Below are 16,626 nucleotides of genomic sequence, written 5' to 3'. Positions count from 1 at the left end.
CCATTATGTTTTTGGAGACTGTGATTAGCAGTCTGTGTAATAACATTGACAGTCACATTTTGCATGCTAAAATTGCATGGTTCTTGCCAGATGAAAGGTGAGGTCATTGCCACCAATGCAGAAGTGTAGCTGTATTGAATGTGACCCAAGAAGGAGGAGAAAAAAGGGCTCGTCGTCAGTTAATTTTGTAATGCTAATCCATTCTCAGTAAAAATATTGCCCATGTTTTGTTGGCTGATCATTCAGAGACCAATATTTACTCTTTATATGTTCTCCTTCAGGTGTGTTATTTTGTGTTGGTGGTCGAGGTGGATCAGGTGACCCATTTCGCAGCATTGAATGCTACTCTATAAACAAAAACAACTGGTTCTTTGGTCCTGAAATGAACAGCAGGAGAAGACATGTGGGTGTAATCTCTGTGGGAGGTTAGTAACAACATAACCTTGTACCAATGTCCATTTTTTTTCTTTTGCAGTAACTTAATTGTTCAGTTATTTTACCCACCATACTAAACAATAAGAAAAGCCTGTCCTATATCATGGCTAAATTACTTGATGCATTTCAGTTTACTAAAGAGCTATTTTTCAGGTCTGAAAACATTCCTGTGTTGTTATAGCACCAATCTGAGAACACATTTGTTGCAGTGAGACCACTGCTCACTGTCCATAGCCTCTGGCTCATTACATATAGTAGTGTATGGTTTCATTTTTCTTTTTTCTCAGAGAAGCATAGTGTGAGCATATAACTGTAAGCCAGTTTTCCTGAGTTCTGAAACTGACTTCCTTGCATTTGGGCAAATCAAGTAGCCCATAATTTTCCAAGACTGCCACTAGTTTTGGTAACTCAAGAGTGCTCAGCTTGATACTTAGAGCCAAGTTTCCAGAGCTGCTGAGAACCCACAACTGTTGAGTTCCTCTTCCCCCCATATGTTACGTTCCTGCAACAGAATCAATAGAAAACAGTTTTTCAGATAGCATACATTGCTTTGTGCCTCCAGATATTAAACTACTTTATACAAAGTAGTTTGGTATTTTGTTTAGAGGCTGAAAAATTCAGCCACCTTGTGGCACGTTGCTTTTAATATGAAAAGGGAAGACCTCAGATTAAGATATTAAAATGTCCTATAAAAACAGCTGTTAATGTAAATCTCTGACATAGTCTGTGTATATTCTTATGACAGATTCTTAACCTTCAAATCTAATTCTTGCAATTGAAAAGTGTGCTGCTATATTGGAAATAGGGTTGTGCCTGTATGTTTCACACTGTTTGTGGTGATCTTGTGTATCTGGAAACCAAAGTGTTGCCTACCAAATCAAAATGCTTCTCTGTTCTTCAGGTAAAGTCTATGCAGTAGGTGGGCATGATGGAAATGAACATTTAGGCAGCATGGAAATGTTTGATCCTGTCACTAATAAGTGGATGATGAAAGCATCAATGAACACCAAGAGGTAAATCTCCCTTAAACAAAAAAGGAGCAAATTATTTTAGAAAATAATCTAGAAGTTATTGCGGTCTAGGTTTTTATCCGCCCCTTTGTACATACCATTTAAAAAAAAATTCTTAGGGTTGAAACAGTCAGGCTCAGCTCAGTTGGGGGACTCAGACAGTTCTTAGGTTTTTGGTTGTTCTGGATTTACGAATACAAGCTGGTTGCTCTTGTGGTCAGCTGCTGCCTATTTTCTTTTGCTTGGGTGTGGGTTTGAAATTGACAAAAATCTTGTTTGACATTATTGCCAATTTTAATCTTTCACTAGCTATAGAAAAGATCACCTTTGATCATTACTTGCGTACACATTCTGTATTGATTATGTCCTGTATAACAGTATACCAAGATTTCAATGCAGGGTTGTGTTGTGGAGTATTCATAATGCTATTTGGCCCCCAATCCCCCAAAAAATCATTAACACTTATTTGTATATTCCTACTGGAATAGTGTAACACTTTAAAGTGCAGACAGGCAAAAATAAAGTGTGCCTTAGTGTGTAATGAAATGAATCTCATATGCACATTAGAGCATTACTGGCGATGTAAAATGTATAATCTTCCTTTACATCAGTCTCCAAGTACTGTATTGTTTGTAAACTTAATAAAAAGCAGATTGGATTTCCCTAATTACTTAGTAGTTGTAACATTGGATCAAGGGAAATGTTATCAGACATACTACCCAAAAAGCAGACTGCAAATAAAATGTGCATAAAGATAAAATATTTAGTAATTTTTTTCATATAAACCTCTCCCTGCTAGTTGCAACTAGCTTACTTTCATTTCCTCAGCATATTTCTTTTGGTTTTCTGAGTTAACTGTGGATAAAAATACCTAAATGTTCTGGTGTAGGAGTCTAAGAGTGCATATTGCTTTTTGAGAGAGACATGCAGAAGCCACAAGCTTAATTAGATATAAAACTGCTATTTTACACTTTTCAGTGAGAATTTTTCAAACTGCTTTAATTGAGGTTTTTCTTCTTACTGTATCTCTATTAAAAACCACCACCCATAGTTTTACTTTAAACCTCCATAACCTGTTGCAGTCTAAAGAACATATTTTTCTAAAAAAATTTAAGACTTCTATAAGAAGCTTACACTTAATGGGTGGAGTGAAGTACTGGGGCATGTCTGAGTCCTGAAACATTCAGCTAGTGTGACTTAACCAGTAAAGCACAAAGCCACTTCGAAAGAACCAAGAATCTGGGTCATCAACTTGCTTCTCTGATAGGTAACAGAAAATACTGTTAAGGCTCAGATAAGCTTTTGTGGCACCTCCTGTGAAGCACAGTGGTAAGTGGAGTGGTTACTGTACTGTGTCTTAGCCACTGTGGTGCAACCTGGAGAAGCAGTTGCAAGATCACAGGACCTTCCGTTGTGGGGAGAAAATAATCATTTTCTTCTGTCTTGAGGCACTATCAGCTCCAGTGGTATTTCTCATTTTAAATATAGGGAATCTCTCAAACAAGGAGAATCTTTCAAAATGCAAGAAGCACTGGTCTAAAATAATCCTGTTAGCTAACCAATCAATTTTCATATTACTGACTATCTACATAGTGAAGAACTGTTGCCAGTCAGTTGGATTGGCTACTATACTAATTTCCTCTATATTTACTATAGGAAATCCCTAGAATGGTGCAATACTATACATTTTTTCAAAAGGGATTGTCTTCCTGTGTTGGGTATAAAGTGTCTAGTGTATTGTGGGTGCTACTGTATACAAATAAGTACAAAGGTAAAGTTTCATTATCCAAGATATTATCCTAACGGGTAAGTTTAAGGGTAACCACTGTCTACCATCTCTTTAGCCAATTTAAGATCAATTACTTTGTGCATAACTTTAAACTGTATACGTCAAGAACTCTCACCTAGACTTTAGATCAGTGCTAAGGTTGATCACATTTAATTTACATACTTATCTGCCCATTCTGTCCTCTTTAGCCACTTACCAAAAAAAAAAGTGACAGTCAAATTCTGTCAGTGGTTTGATTAGTTCTGTTTGCTTGCGCATTAACTGTTTCCTTCGCTTCTCCAAAGAATGGATCAGGTTCTCTGTTCCACTCAGTGCAGCAGAGAAAGGGGGTTGACAGGGAACCAGTTAATATCCCGATTCTCAGCACTGTTCCAGATTGAGGCATCCTGGCTTCTCTTACTTGAACCTGCTGGGGAGTTACAGCTGTCTCTGCTTCCAGGGAGTAAAACAGGAAAGAGAATCTGATTCTAAACATTTTTTGAGTCACTTTTTATTTCACAATTGAACAAAAAAGTTCCATTTCCCCATAAGTGGCAGTGCCTGGATGTTTGTTTGTAACTAGAAATTCCAAATCTGCTTTCTGTACTCCTGTGTGGCAACAGTTTTGGATTTTAAAGCAAGATGGTGGTTTTAAATAGATCAGTTAGCTTTCATAGGTAACTGTTCTACATGTGACAGTGTAGTTGTCAGACTAGTCGTGATTCAAAAGCCAAGGACAGAAACTGTAATTCAAGAACGAACCTTTTGGATTTGATCTACTGCATAAGAAAGTAACTGAAAAAAGTGAGGAATAGTGCTGAAGCACTCTACAGCTACACCACAGCAACAGCTAACCTATGATTCATGCAGTTATATACTTACTAACTGGTAGCACAAACTCTTCTGTTCATAGAATCCCATTGCCTTTTTTTTTAAAACAATAATTTGCTTTACATTGCAGTGGATTAAATCCTAAATATTGCCTTGGTTCCAACATTGGTTTTTGGATTGTGTGATTAGATTGTATCTGAAAAGATAGCTGCTTGCCATAAATTAAGATCAGCTAGCTTTTCTAGTTAAAATAACACTAATTTACTTGTAGTGGGACTCTGGATGAGGGCAGGGCTCTGTTCTAGGGGATCCTGAGGCAGGTTCAGCCCCTTAGAGTAGGTACATCCTCTGAAAATGAACGACTCTACTTATGAAGCTGCTATTGCACCAACAGTCAACTTGCTACAGTTATTGATCAAAGAACTTTAAGTTCCTTCATTTAGCTTTTGGTTTGCATTACACTTTATTTCCCATATTTTGAAACAGTTGCCAGTCAGAGAAAATTGCACTTGGTCTAACTGTCTTTTCCTAGTACCTTCAAGGATATACTCAAGTGCTGATGCTTTGATTTTATTAGGAGAGGAATTGCTCTAGCCTCCCTTGGTGGACCCATTTATGCCATCGGAGGGTTAGATGACAACACTTGCTTCAGTGATGTGGAGAGATATGACATTGAATCTGATCGATGGAGTGGAGTAGCGTCAATGAATACTCCCAGAGGAGGAGTTGGCTCAGTGGCCCTTGTGGTAAGTTAATGCTTCCTTCCAAGTCAGTATTGAAACAATGCCTTGCTTGGCATGAGGAGGCATTGTACTAGTGCAGGGGATTCTCTTTCAAATAAGACTTAAAATTGAGGCACTGGCCACTTATTCAAATAAGTACTGTACTGATCCTCTGATCAGTAGATTGGCACTTCCACAACAACCCTTCAATTATGGCCAAAAAGAAAAGACAAGGTTATGGATATCATTTTAAGAGTCAGATTTGTCATGGCTGCTGCGTTAAACAGACTGTGCCTGATTGACCACTCACTTCCATCTTTGTTGCATAATGGATGGAATAGTCTACCAAATAGGATTTCTTCACCAACTCGGCCGCAGGTAGCATTTTATACCAACATAAATAACTACACAATGTGCAGAGCATTGGAAAAAGCAGGTCCGCTACAATTTTGTAACAGTTCCAAAGCACTTCACACTTCATAAATACTGAAATAATTTCACTCACCAATGAAATTTAGCCTGCAATATGGCATCTTTATTAACAGTACATAGCAACAGTTGAAGACATGAAATAAATACTATTTCCAGTTAAGAAAGCAGATGGATTTAGGTAGGCAAAATGTAACACTGAATGAATGATACAATGTGACACTTGGGAGAAGTGCTAAAATGTAACTTTGAAAACAGTAGGAAAAAAAGTCCATGTATTACTTCAGATATCCCTCATATTCAAACGTTTGGTTTAAAAAAAAAAAATACTAGCAGCGCTGGTAAATCAGTCACTGTTTGCCCAGGGGAAAAATAAATGTCTTCCAGGGAGTTGTTTAGAGAAAAATAGTGGAGAGGTAAATTGTGAAATAAATTTACTTGGCTGTATTTTTAATTTCTTGGTCATGATTGTAATACAAGCATTCTGTACGGTACAAATATGTGATCCTTGGGATGGACGGCCATTCTAGGATCAGTGTATATTCCTAAACAATCACTGCTCATTTAAAAAAAATCACTGACAAGGAGCTGGGTGATGCAGTGTGATGTTGAATTTTACTACAAAAGTACTATTGACCTTTCATATGAAAGGCTAGCTCTGTGCATGAAACGTCTCTGCTCAATCTTCTTTCAGAACTACGTGTATGCTGTTGGTGGCAATGATGGTGTAGCCTCTCTCTCCAGCGTAGAGAGATATGACCCCCATCTGGATAAGTGGATAGAAGTGAAAGAGATGGGTCAACGAAGAGCAGGCAATGGGGTTAGTGAACTCCATGGTTGTTTATATGTTGTAGGTGAGTAGGAGTGTTCCTTCCTAACTGATAGAAGAGATGCTTTGTCCTATAAAAATATGGATTATGTCTGAGAATGAAGCTGTTTCAACATAAAAAATGCTGTGTTATAATGTATAGAAAGTTAAAAATCTAAGTGTGTTATAAACTTTTAAGCACCTTCTAGGAGAAGTAAAGATACTCATGCATCTTGGTAGACCAAAAAATTGACCTGCTCTGTCCTGATTCTGGCTCCATCTCTAATCCCTTGCCTTAAAATCAGGTCAGCAGAGGCTGGAATGCTATTGCTATAAATGAGATTCTTTTGGCTGCTAGCAAGATACCCTCTCCAAGGGCTGGCAGCTTTCGGGTGAAAGTCGCAATCTTTTGTCAGTCAGAGCCTACTGCAATGCTTATTCCTTTCCACCAGCATTTATAAATAGGCAGGGGGGGGGGGAAGTGTCAGGATGAAGAAGTGGAAGTGTGATATGAGTAAGTCCCATGGGGGTTAGATTTATTCTACTGCGATTAAGATGTATGTGATTTAGCTGGATCGGGGGCAGCTTGAGTCTGAGACTAGGTGGCCTTTGAGCATTAAATAAATCTACATTGTCCTATTGGTTTGAGCATTGGCCTGCTAAACCCAGGGTTGTGAGTTCAATCCTTGAGGGGACCACTTAGGGATCTGGGGCAAAAATTGGTCCTGCTAGTGAAGGCAGGGGGCTGGACTAGATGACCTTTCAAGGTCTCTTCTGGTTCTAGGAGATTGGTATATCTCCAATTATTAAGGTGGAGGGATAGTTCAGTGGTTTGAGCATTGGCCTGCTAAACCCAGGGTTGTGAGTTCAATCCTTGAGGAGGCCACTTAGGAATCTGGGGCAAAATCAGTATTTGATCCTGCTAGTGAAGGCAGGGGGCTGGACTTGATGACCTTTCAAGGTCACTTCCAGCTCTAGGAGATTGGTATATCTCCTTTATTACCTTTAATTTTTTCAGTTCAGACACACAATGTTTATCCAGTGCTCTAAGCCCCTTGACCAGTCATTAAAGCTAGTCAGTGCTTCCCAGTGGTAGAGATGAGTTGTGCAATTTTCAGTGCATTTCACAATATACCATGCGCAGTTACAAAATGTGTGCTCACTGGGTTTCCTGGAAATTTAAAAGCAAAGCTTTCATTTAAGACTGTGGTGTGATCTTAATTAATACCAGATTCATTGCAGTGATTTTTACATCTACTCTTTAGAAAATATAGAAGTAGATCCATAGTATAATTTCCCCTTTAAAAATAGGCCCTGAGATGTGTGTTCATATCACACACCTTTTCATTTGTTCACTGTGCCTGAGTTCAGTAGTTTCTTTAGATTTATAGACTTTATAACTTTTCTTTACTGTTTCACATTGAGTTCTGTTTTCCAAACTATACCTAATTTGTTTAATTGTGCAGGCATACCGTAGAATTGCAATATGAATCACAGAATCATCAACTAAATTAAATTTTACATAATCTTAACTGGCTCTAGTTTTAATCTTTAACTTTGTCAGGGAGATTTTAAAAATGACCTCGCTAACAGATTCTTTATAGCCTTCTCTTTAAAACGTAGGATCCCCTCCCCCCCCCTTTTTTTTGAAAGTCACACCTTTGTAGTGTATAGTATTTGGAAGGTGGTAGAAAAGGGTATGTGGTGTAGTTTTAAAGTTGCCGTGGCACTTATAGAAGCAATACAACTATGGAAGAAACCCAGCTGAGTAATTCAGTACCGATGTTCAGAGATGCATACGGGGTACAGCTTCATGACTGCTTTCAGTTAGTTGACAATATGCTATCATCTGCAGGGATCTAAAGCAGATTGCAGCACTTACTGCAAAAAAAAATTTTCTGGCACGTTATGAAATGTTGACTAGCTTGAATAGTCTGCAAAAAAAAACAAAACAGCCAGCACATTCCTTAAGTAGAAAGCTCAGGCATGACTACAGGATTGTATGCACGTAAACGTACAGTTGGAGAAACCAAAACATCCAGAAGGCTCAGTAAGTCTTTATGGTATGGATTAACCAAAATAACATGGTGAAATTTGTAGTGCATAGAGATGAGTCTCTGGGTAATTACAGCAGGTGCTGTTGGGATTCCTTTATGGCTTAGTTTCATTGCATATTGACATTTCACTCTTCATGTTTTCCATTTGGTTATTAAGTACTTACGTGCATTAAGTATTTTAATGCACTCTTCTGTGAGTGGGTTTACTCTTTTCTTCCTTTGTCTCTAGAAAAGCCAATGTGCTTGTTCACTGCTTGCTCATTTTCATTGTACATATTGGTATTCTTTATAGAATAGGAAATATTCTCATCCAGAGTAAGTCTAGCCCCATTTTATTCTGAGAATTACTATATGCATGTGCTGAGGAAACAAGCACAAGGACTCTCAACAATCTTTGGGGAGAAGTTAAAGACAAAGAGCAAGAGGTGGTCTTATGATCACTGATGTAACAGCCTAAAATTAAAGCACCTCCCACTTCCTTTAACTTTTACACCTCTGAAGACTTAAGCCACACACTACTACCTCAATATTGATTTTAGTACTTAAGGTCAGGTGGCCATTGTACAGCCAACCAATTAAGTATTATGCAGTCTAAATACTGGACTCCAGCATTACTAAAATCTCCCTACTAACAAACAGTAATGTAATGTCTTTCTTTGTAGGTGGCTTTGATGACAACTCTCCATTGAGCTCTGTTGAAAGGTTTGATCCTCGCAATAACAAGTGGGAGTATGTAGCAGAACTTACAACCCCCAGGGGTGGAGTTGGCATAGCAACGCTAATGGGTAAAATTTTTGCAGTTGGTGGTCATAATGGCAATGCATACCTGAACACAGTGGAAGCCTTTGATCCAGTGATGAACAGGTAATTCTGAGTTAGATGAAGATAGGTGATGATGGCTTCATGTATACAGTATAGAATCACAGTGGCCTGACAACTGAAGGGTATTTAATGGAAATGATAGACATGTCAAATTACCTGAAAGGGTATTTTTAAAAGTGCTGTCTTGTATGGACTATGTTCATACATCCAACAAAAAATACTTAATCTAGTTACATTAATGGGTATAAAATAATTGAGTTTTCTCTAGGAACGAAGTTTAAGTCTAGATTGAGGTTCTAATTATAATGTATTTAGTGATTTCAGATTAGTCTCTACTAGAAAGGAGACCATAATCTCAAACACCACAAATTGGCACTTTAGACTCAGCCTTCAATCTCTCCCATTGTGTTTAGCAGTTGTGGGTTAAGCCATATGTCATTAAAAAGGTAACACTTTTGCAACCTTTCATGAGTCTGATTTGACCAATGACCTTAGTGATCACAGCTAGACAAAACTATTACTTCAAAAAAGTTTGACATGGTTTTATGAAAATTTATGGCCATGGATGGCTCTGATCTTCATGGAGGCTGCTGTCTTCTATATAAACAGAGGGAATTGTTTATCACCTTGAATAAGTAGGAAGGGCACTACTTAACTGCTCTTGTTTATTGGGGGTAAATTTCAATATGTATTTAAGAGTACATACTTACTTTTTCTTGATATGCAGATGAATACACATATTAAAGTGCTCCCCCTATACTGTTGGCTTTTTTTCTCACAAGTTCATACCTCCCATCTCCTCATTGAGGTAAAGAAAGCTTCTCTACTCAGAGTACTATAAATAAGATCATTAGTGTGAGGCAAAATTGGATTAATCCAATCATCTTATTAGCCTAGTTTCATTACTTCTCCCTGCCTGAGAGTTTATTTTCAATAAGGAGCTAACTGGTAAGGAAATGTCACCTAACTCTTTTTGGCCTCAAAGTGTGGTTGGGTGCAGAAAAGAGGGAAATAATTTATAAGTACAACAGTTCAAACTTTCATTTACTTAAATTTGAAGAATTGCATCCACCTTACTCTTGAATAAAGTTAAGAGTAAATGTAGATTTGTTTTAAAGTAAGTGGTGAAACATTCAAATTAATGTTTTCCCCTTAGATTTATACAATGGAGGCATCATCTTTGCTAGAGAGAATTTACCAACTTTAGATATGAGGGGGTAGAGTGAACTTTAAGGAAAAAAACTAACTTATTCCCCCTTGTCTTTTTTGCTTTACCATTCTCTCTAGGTGGGAGCTTGTTGGATCTGTTTCTCACTGCAGAGCGGGAGCAGGTGTAGCTGTGTGCTCTTGTCTTAGTAGTGAGATCCGTGATGTTGGTCAGGGATCCAACAATGTGGTTGATTGTATGTGAACTCAGATTCAAGCATCGAGCAACTCTCCAGAATTTCAGAAGATCCTGATGAGACTCCAGGATGGAGGGACATGACCACAACAGCGTGGCTCTGGGGTTTTTAATTATTATTCTAGGCCATAGATAAATACTGAATGACTCTTATATGTGATAACTTGAATATTAGAATTCAGCTTTTGATAGTTTTCTGATGTTTACCCAGACTTTTCTAAATCAGATAAGCTTGAAATAAGGACCCTGGTTTTTATTTGAAAGCAGATATCCCCTTAACTTTCTGAAGGTAATTTTTGAATGTACAAAAAATATTTTAGGGGCATTAATCTGGAGCATTCATAATTCAATAAAATATACATAGGTGTGGTTATAGAGTTGCACTTTGAATTGTTGAGCCTTAAACTACTTCCCACCCCCCAAAAAAGCTAAGAAAATTTGATTCTGGGATACACGCTAGAGTATGTTTAATATGTACATTCTGATAAATACAAGAGAGCCTTAAAAAGAGCCCAGTTCTGTAGCACTTTAGACAGGAATAAAGCATCTTAGCCCTTTGGAGGTTAATTTCCCTGTTGTGTACCTGAGGAAAATTAGGTATAGAGGTTCATTACCTGACTGTCAGGGGGCTGAAAAGCAGGTGCTGAGCATCTCTGAAAATCAAATTAGTTGCTCTTGTTACAAAGCTGAGAATAAAATCCAGAGTTCTGGCCTGCTTATGTGGGATTCAGCCTCTGGAACATGTTTCCTCTGTTATGCCTCCAAGGAAACCTATATTAAGAACCACCTCCAATAGGAAACTTCTTAAGAGTGAAAGCATGCGTGTATAATTGTCTTATTTTAAGAGAAATGGTCTGTTTAGACAGGCAGAGTTTACTGGTCCTTTATTACAAATTACTGGAAACAGGAATGCACAATAGGGAAGAAATTACAATTTTAGAAAAAAAACACTTTCTAAATAATGTTCAATTTTAATAATCCAGTGCTATGATGTGAGGTTAGCACCAATTTCAGGAAGAGTACAGACACAAACAGGCTTAATTATCTTGTGGATATTCTAGTCTGAGACCCAGAATGAAACACATCTTCAAATGAAGAATTGCAGCCGTTGGAGTCTAAAGTCTCTTTAAACAAAAGGAAGTTAGTAGCAGCACAAATGAGCTACATCAAGGGATTAACGGTCTTTGTCAGATGCAGTGATAAATTTGAATTAAAAAATAGACCTAAACTGTGCTGTCATTAGACTATTGCCCCACTGAAATACCAAGAACCTATATTTAAGCCCTTAAATCAGCTGTATTTAGTGTATAATTGTATATAAATATTTATTTAAAAATTGTTTGTAACTTTAAATGTGTTTGGGAACCTCTTTCAGGCTTTTCAAGGTTATTACCTCAACTATTATTTATAACATGGTTCCTGTTGGTAAAACTGAGACGTCCATAAGAACCTTTTACATCGTGTAGGGGCTTGGCTTTGTCTCAGTAGCATGAAGTGGTACCCTCCTATTCAAACTCTTCATTTTGTTGACTGATTTGCAGTTAAACAACTGCCTTTTTAAATTCAACTTCATTTTTATTATGTATTTTTGGTAAGTCTGACCTTTTGATTTAACTTGACAGGACAGAATTGTTAAAACTTGAATTGCCTCAGTCTTAATGTTTAACAATTTTAAAGAGTGTTCTTCCCTTGGGAGTTAATCTAGTTTCATTTTAGTGTGTAGCTTAATCTATTGGAATTGTATTTTTGATTATCCAGTGCTGACCATGTAGTGGCCACCTCAAACATTCATCACTTATTTCCTCTTGGTTGATATTCTACATCAAATTAAAATACCAATGAGGGAGGTATATGGATACTCTTAGAATTTCTTAGAGGGCAAGATAACCTCAGTTGACTTGGCAGAAAACCAAACCAGCAGTGAAGGGAGGAAAGGAAAAGAAAAAGACAATACTGCATTGTAGAACGACTATTTTGATATACGTGTGGAGAGCCTAAAATTCAAGAGAAGCTTCAGCAAAAGACAAAAGGTTTTCACAATCCTCAATTTTCTTGACAAGATCAACAGTTAATTTAGGAAAACCGTACCGTGTTAGATATTGAAACACCTATAGAGACTATGACTGGGGGGGTGGGGTTGGAGCAAAGTATGGGAATGAAAGTCCTATATTTCTTAAAGAAATATTTGTGGGTTATTCTGTATATTCAATACCATACTAGAGAGGCTGCAGCCTCCCAGCGATCCCAAAGCACATAAATCACTGCTTTAGTATTGCACTGCCATGTTTTAGAACTGTTTTGTATTTCCAATTGATTGTAGTCTGGATATTCAGTGGACAAAATGCAGAATGGACTGGTGTGGTTACACTGAAGTATATGGAGGGTGCAATAAAATATATTTGTACTTTAAGCTATTACTCTATTTAATTCCTAGCATAACTGGAACTCCCCCAAGGGATAGATATTAACAACTGGAAGTATTTATTGGGTTGTTTAGAGCCTTTTTTTCCCTTCTAGAGCCTGCATCTTTGGGGCCACACCCTTTTTGGCTAAGGAGAGCTGAATGGAGTGCAGCCTGCAGCACCCCATAACCATTAGGTATCTGTACAACATGAAGTAGTGTTGTTTGCACCAAAGGTGACATCACAGCATGGAGACTGAGGCCTGGAGAGGAAGGGTGGCTTTATAAGTCACAGGGGGCCTCTCCACATTACCACTGTGTACAAACCCTAGCATGCAGGGTAAGGGGGTCCTCAGAAGGTAGCTTTATAGCTGTCATCTGCAGTGCCTGCCTTGCCCTACCCCACAGCCAAACCAGGGCTTTTAGAAATCCATTACATCAATCCAGCCCTCTTACTTAGTGTCAGGAGCTGGAGTACCCAGAAATGCTGTCCACAGAGACCTTCCTGCAGCACAGTGCAGCCACTTTGCTACCAGTTCAGCTAGCACTGGTGCTTTTCAATTTACATCCAACTCTTAGTTTCTGGCTTTTAATAAGCATTAAAACAGGCAGCTACAGGTACTATTTGCAGCTTCACTATTCTCTAAATATACAGATGTTTTTCTGTTTTAAATGCATATTTGATTCTGGTTGCTGAAAGGAAGCAGGGAAATAAAGGCAGCTTTTAGTGGAGATGGAAGAAGATTCCACAAAATGATACAGGAACACATTTCTTACCTATTATGGCACTGACTGGAGAAGGTTCAATTAAAGTCAAATGTGGCTGAATTTAAAGAATAAAAAAACAGTTAATTGACAACTAAATCTGTTGGTTTCATAAGAGAACCCTTCAATCCTTATTCTAGCTCATCCATACTTGATTAAGGAAGACAGTTGCGGCATTTCTACTTAATCTACCAGAGGTGAGGATAGCAGAAAACTCAAAACTAAACAGAGCTGAATTAGTCTGGAGCAAGGGATTCTCTCCTCCTGCCCCCAAGCTTTTAAAATAAAATTATTTCCATATAGCAATCAGCTGCAGGTTAAAATAATTCTGGATGTTTCATACAGTGTGTCCCTTTTTAATTTTAATCAAGTCTCATTTCATAATGGTGAGTGAACAACTACATCACTGCAGAGGAAGCATTACAGATTCCTTTAAAGAAAACCACGGCTGCGTATATCCCCATTGTGTGCTTACATTTCAAAGTGAAGCAGACTTGTTAAGGTAGGTGTCTTAGGCCTGGGATATTACACATGTGAATGGTGGGGGTTTGGTGACATTTTTATTCCAGCAGAAGTCAGTGTAGATGTGATACCAGCCCAAAAAAAATAAAAAGCATTTTTGGTATTACAACCTCTTTTGTTGGGGGAACTGATGGAAATTATACTAGCAAAAAGTACGTCTACAGTAGAAAGAGATGCCAGTGTAGCTACAGTGGCCAACTTTTTCTAGTGCAGGCCTGGCCTTAAAAATATAGCAGTTGAAAATGTGATCATGAAGTAATTGCCCTTTTTACAATTTTGGGGGGAACTAATATTTACTTGGGCCAATTAATGTGTGAGCTTAATGGAACTATTCACTTGCATGAAGGTACTCATGCATATTTGCAGTAGCCGAGGGGGGGAGGGGGATGTAACTCAAATTAGTTTCACCTTTTTTGCTCTCATATGAGTAAGTACAGAATCATGCCGCAAAACTGGCTTCTCGGACATCTGAACAAGGCAGAAGACAGTGCTGGTGGTTGCTTTGCTGGTGGTTTTTAAATCAGAAAGAAGATTGAGTAGCCTCTAGTGGCAGCAGTTATCTATGACAATTAACTTACATTTTGAATAGCAGGATTTGAACATAATGGCATAAGCCTTTAAATATGCATTTTTTTCAAGCCTAGAGGTTTAGTTGCATATACCATATTTTAAACCTTTTCCAGGTGTAAGACAATTCCACAAACTTTTAGTTCACTCACTGAACTTACCTCAACCGCACCATTTAAGACAATAGCTGAGAAACACATTATTTTGGGCCTGGGCTCCTTGCAAAAACAAAACCAGAGAGAAAATTGCCAGACTAACAACAAAACAAAGTCAGTTTTAATTTAAGCAGAGTTACTATAAAAGCTAAGAAGAGAAGCACTTACTGCTGTAGAACCAAATTGCCCCCTCTTTCACAAAATGCTGTTTCCAGGCCCCAGACTTATTCCCAAGAAATATTTCTCTCTCTTGAACGCAAAAACAAGGAGTCAGTTTTCAGATATCAACCTGTTATAAGTGACATGACAACTACCAAGAGCACAAAGCTAAACTGCAATTACTTTGCTGAAAAATGCTCTTCAAATCATTCACATAGGATCAAAAGCTAGCTGAATATTGCATCCGACAAAGTGGGTATTCACCCATGAAAGCTCATGCTCCAAAACATCTGTTAGTCTATAAGGTGCCACAGGACTCTTTGCTGTTTTACTGAATATTTACCTTAGCTAATTGACTATAATGCATATACTTTATAATGGATACAGACAAATGTGAGTGCCCAGCAAACAAGATGTACCAGGTAAGGGGGAAAAGATCATTTTAGTCTTGGAGGGATCATAATAGACAAGTCAGAAACAAAATCAGAGTTTTGCTCCTGTGTAGAGCAAAGCGTATGGATGTTAGAATCATAGGGCCAGATTCTCAACTGACGTCAGTGGAGCTATGCCAGTTCGTGCCATCTGAGGATCTAGCGGAACACTTCTATCTTTACCTTTTCATAACTTAATAATTTTACCTGTTTAAATACTTCCTCGTGCTGCTTCCAGGAGACCCAGTGAATACAATAAGATAGGGGACTCCTTTTAACTGCCCTCAGGAGGAAGAAATCACCATCATCAGTACACACCATCTACACAAAGTAGTGAGGGAAAGCAGTAAAGCCAGACCCATGTGTGGAGGAGGACTGGTCCGACATGAAGTCTAGCCACCATCTAACGCTTCCTGCTCTGAGGACAGCACTACTCATCTGCACTGAATGCAGAGTTTATGCAAGGTTTTGGTCCACCTGCACTGGAAACAGACAGACTCTGGCCCTTTTGAGAGTCAAAAAGAGCCGTAGTCACAAATGGAAAGATGCTGCATGGCCCCGAGTAGGCTTGGGGATAGATCCTGTAACTGGATTTGCACAGGTGGGGCCCTGCAGCCACAAGGAGCCCCACTGCTCTCAATGGGGCCCCCTACAAGTCCAGTAGTGCACCCACATGCAATAAATTACAGGCGTGGGCCTTGCTGAGTCAGAAGTTCCTACACTTCAGTGTAGTGCGGTTTGATTTATGAACACTTGGAGGAACACTTTACAGTTGGCCAGCTAAGTTGGCCACCAAGTCCCCCACATGAATGCACTGGTTGTACTGAAACCCAGTTTAATATTTGAGCTGAAATATCTTAATGTCTTAGTTTTTCTTAATTGTGGTGCAATGCTACAGCAGCCACTTTTGCAGGAACTGTTGCTACTTGGAACATCAGTGCATCAAAATATTTCAATAGGAGTGATTTCATTTAGTTCTTCCCTGGCTGCAAATAGATACAACACAATATAGTCCCACACAACCTTGAATAATCTTAAGCAAATTGTCACAAATGTACCAACAACAACCTTGTAAGAGTCATTTCACATTGTAATGGGTTACTTACCTTACTAGTTGCTGCCTCAGTTTCCCTCAGGTAGAGTAGCCTCCAGTCTCCTCCTAGTGGATGAGTGATTTGCCATCTGGCCAAAACACAGAATCCTTCCCCTTTCAGTCACTAACAAAACAACACAGGCAAACAAAACAGCTCTTCTCCCAGTTAATGCAAGGTTGCTCTCCGTGGGCTGAACGGTCTTCACCCACCCCAAACCCCAGGTTTTTATTTACCCTGACAACTCAGGT

The 16,626-nt window shown here is 38.5% G+C and overlaps 1 protein-coding gene across 3 annotated transcripts in view; it reads left to right on the top strand.

Annotated features, from left to right (window-relative positions):
- KLHL8 (kelch like family member 8) overlaps nucleotides 1-12,698 on the top strand; it is a 38,324-nt gene extending 25,626 nt beyond the window's left edge. For 2 of the 3 annotated variants that reach the window (XM_045019010.1, XM_045019009.1), the window contains exons 5-10: nucleotides 282-425; nucleotides 1,337-1,448; nucleotides 4,622-4,790; nucleotides 5,890-6,049; nucleotides 8,723-8,924; nucleotides 10,170-12,698. In XM_045019010.1, coding sequence (XP_044874945.1) covers nucleotides 282-425; nucleotides 1,337-1,448; nucleotides 4,622-4,790; nucleotides 5,890-6,049; nucleotides 8,723-8,924; nucleotides 10,170-10,293 — 911 coding nt within the window. In that variant the 3' untranslated portion in view covers nucleotides 10,294-12,698. The remainder of the gene's footprint in view (nucleotides 1-281; nucleotides 426-1,336; nucleotides 1,449-4,621; nucleotides 4,791-5,889; nucleotides 6,050-8,722; nucleotides 8,925-10,169) is intronic. The other variant, XM_045019011.1, reaches the window with a different exon arrangement.
- Nucleotides 12,699-16,626: the final 3,928 nt, after the last annotated feature.

The sequence above is a fragment of the Mauremys mutica genome, chromosome 5, assembly GCF_020497125.1.
Source record: "Mauremys mutica isolate MM-2020 ecotype Southern chromosome 5, ASM2049712v1, whole genome shotgun sequence".
NCBI lineage: Eukaryota > Metazoa > Chordata > Testudines > Geoemydidae > Mauremys > Mauremys mutica.
The sequence above is the reverse complement of the archived record's forward strand: the minus strand, read 5'-3'. Positions and strand labels throughout refer to the sequence as shown.